Source organism: Seriola lalandi, unplaced genomic scaffold (genome assembly GCF_002814215.2).
Source record: "Seriola lalandi dorsalis isolate HSWRI2012SDOR001 ecotype SW California unplaced genomic scaffold, Sedor1 jcf7180001975071, whole genome shotgun sequence".
NCBI lineage: Eukaryota > Metazoa > Chordata > Actinopteri > Carangiformes > Carangidae > Seriola > Seriola lalandi.
In genome coordinates this window covers 1-2,471 of record NW_019445737.1, presented here as the reverse complement: position 1 = coordinate 2,471, position 2,471 = coordinate 1, and the positions used below count along the sequence as shown (strand labels likewise).

At 38.0% G+C, this 2,471-nt stretch overlaps 1 protein-coding gene across 1 annotated transcript; it reads left to right on the top strand.

The window, feature by feature from the left end:
- Positions 1-16: 16 nt before the first annotated feature.
- LOC111655038 (CREB-binding protein-like) lies at positions 17-2,432 on the top strand (the record flags this gene model as incomplete). Its single annotated transcript, XM_023406284.2, has 5 exons — positions 17-477; positions 585-698; positions 822-987; positions 1,838-2,005; positions 2,271-2,432. Coding segments are annotated over exons 1-5 (738 nt in total), but the record flags the coding sequence as incomplete, so codon positions are not given.
- Between the last annotated feature and the right edge of the window lie 39 nt (positions 2,433-2,471).

Below are 2,471 nucleotides of genomic sequence, written 5' to 3'. Positions count from 1 at the left end.
AGTGAAAATGTAGTAGTGTGTACGTAGCCTAAGAGAAATACACAGAAAATATACCTTGTGCTGTAATTGATTTCAATTTTGGAAGAACAGGCTGAGCAAGAAAACCACAAGAGTCCATATGAAGTATAAATTTAAATCTCCATTTGAAAGTGTTCCTACTATGCATGAAAGAACTGACTGTGGAACTGATTCAGAAGCCCACTTGAGTCTAGGACCCATAATGAAAATGAGTGGACTACTGACATAAAAAAAAAAAAATGCAATTTACGGTTTAATTCTCTGCAGAAATGCTCTGTTTGTAACTTTACTTGTGCTTCTCTTTTACCACAGGTTTGTAGAGTCAGGCGAAATGGTGGAGAGCTTCCCTTACAGAACCAAAGCACTTTTTGCATTTGAGGAAATAGACGGGGTGGACGTTTGTTTCTTTGGCATGCACGTCCAGGAGTACGGGTCAGAGTGCCCCTTTCCAAATACCAGGTAAAGCTACAGTAGAAAATAACACTAATATATCTGTTTCCTCTCAGTTTAGTTTGTATTTTTGAGTGCATTTGTCTTTAATCAAATTCTCCATATTTGTTTTGCAGACGGGTTTACATATCATACCTTGACAGTATTCACTTCTTCAGACCACGTTTGCTAAGGACTGCAGTGTACCATGAGATCTTAATAGGCTACCTGGAGTATGTGAAGAAGCTGGGGTGGGTGAAGAGTAACTTTACTCTGTGTAGTATTTTACATTTTTTTTCCAGTTAATACAACTGTATTAAATAATGTATTGTTCCTGCAAGTGCTAAGTGGCTGATACCTTGTGTCCTGATCAGGTATGTGATGGGTCACATCTGGGCCTGCCCACCCAGTGAGGGAGATGACTACATTTTCCACTGCCACCCTCCCGACCAGAAGATCCCTAAGCCCAAGAGGCTTCAAGAGTGGTACAGAAAGATGCTGGACAAGGCTTTTGCTGAGAGGATCATACACGACTACAAGGTCAGAAAGATCTCACAATAATGACATCTTGTGACTACAATGGGACATTAAGTCTTTCAAGATCTTGTCATGATTAACAATTTTGCCACCAGTTGTTACTGTACAGTGAGTAAATCTGGTTGTCTGATTAGACGCAGTCAGATGTTAAGGCATATTGCCGTATGGATTATATTTATTTCTAAAATAAAAAGCAATGATTTCTCATACTCTAAGGTATCAAAATATCAAATAAATTTGTTATAATATTATGTTTGTGGTGTAGCCTTGATAATTATTGTTAAATATTAATTTGTTTTAACTTTGTATTAACTTAAGTATCCCTATTTACTGTATATTTATATAATCAAATTGCAACCAGACTCTTCATATGGAGAGATGGTGGTTATCAGATGCACGTCTGACGTTTGGCATCATCTGTTTATTACAAATATTTTGTAAATGCATTTTGTACAAAATGAGATCAACAGGAACTTAAACTTTTTACCATGTTTAAAATTCAGAAAAAGAAAAACCTTCAGTTATTGGGTGTGATTATTAACCCCACATTAAATCTGTCCATATTACCCACAGTTTTGAAATCCAAAAATGCAACTGAACTGTTCTTTTTTTCCCTTCTAATGAGGCAAGCGTATATTTTTTTATAAGCCACTGTGTCTAGCATTAGAGGGGCTCCCCCTTCTGTTTGGTATAAGTTATTATAAAAATTTGGTAACAAAAACTACTATACTACATTATAGACAATGTATTAATATAGATAGATAGACAAATATTTAAAGTCAACATCCTAACATCCTCGTTAGAAACTTTATAACTATATCACTTGACAAGAGTTTTGTGTGTCTGTGTTCAGGACATTTTCAAGCAGGCAACAGAAGACAGGCTGACCAGTGCCTTCGAGTTGCCGTACTTTGAGGGTGACTTTTGGCCTAATGTACTGGAGGAGAGCATCAAGGAGCTGGAGCAAGAGGAGGAGGAGAGGAAGAAGGAGGAGAACACGGCCTCCTCTGAGACAACAGAGGTGAGTTGGATGGTGAGATGGATAGGTGTCCTGAGCGTTTAGAAATAGGATTTACAAAAAGGAACGCTCATGTCATGCCAAAATCAACAGCCTGATGTTTAAGCATCTGTCTCACCCCAGATTTTATCATCCTCAAGTTCTCATTATATAAAAGCTTTCAGTGGCCACTCAGGCATTGTATAACCACTCAGCTTAATTGCATAACCTCATCTTGCCTGTTGTGCAATATTTGCTTGTCTGAACGTTCATGTTTCTCTATTTCAAGGGAGCCCACACTGACAGCAAGAATGCCAAAAAGAAGAATAACAAGAAAACCAACAAAAACAAGAGCAGCGTCAGCCGAGCCAATAAGAAAAAGCCTGGGATGCCGAATGTAGCCAATGATCTGTCCCAGAAGCTCTACGCCACGATGGAAAAGCATAAGGAGGTGGGAAATCCTACTAAATGTGTGGTTTTTTTTTTTTTT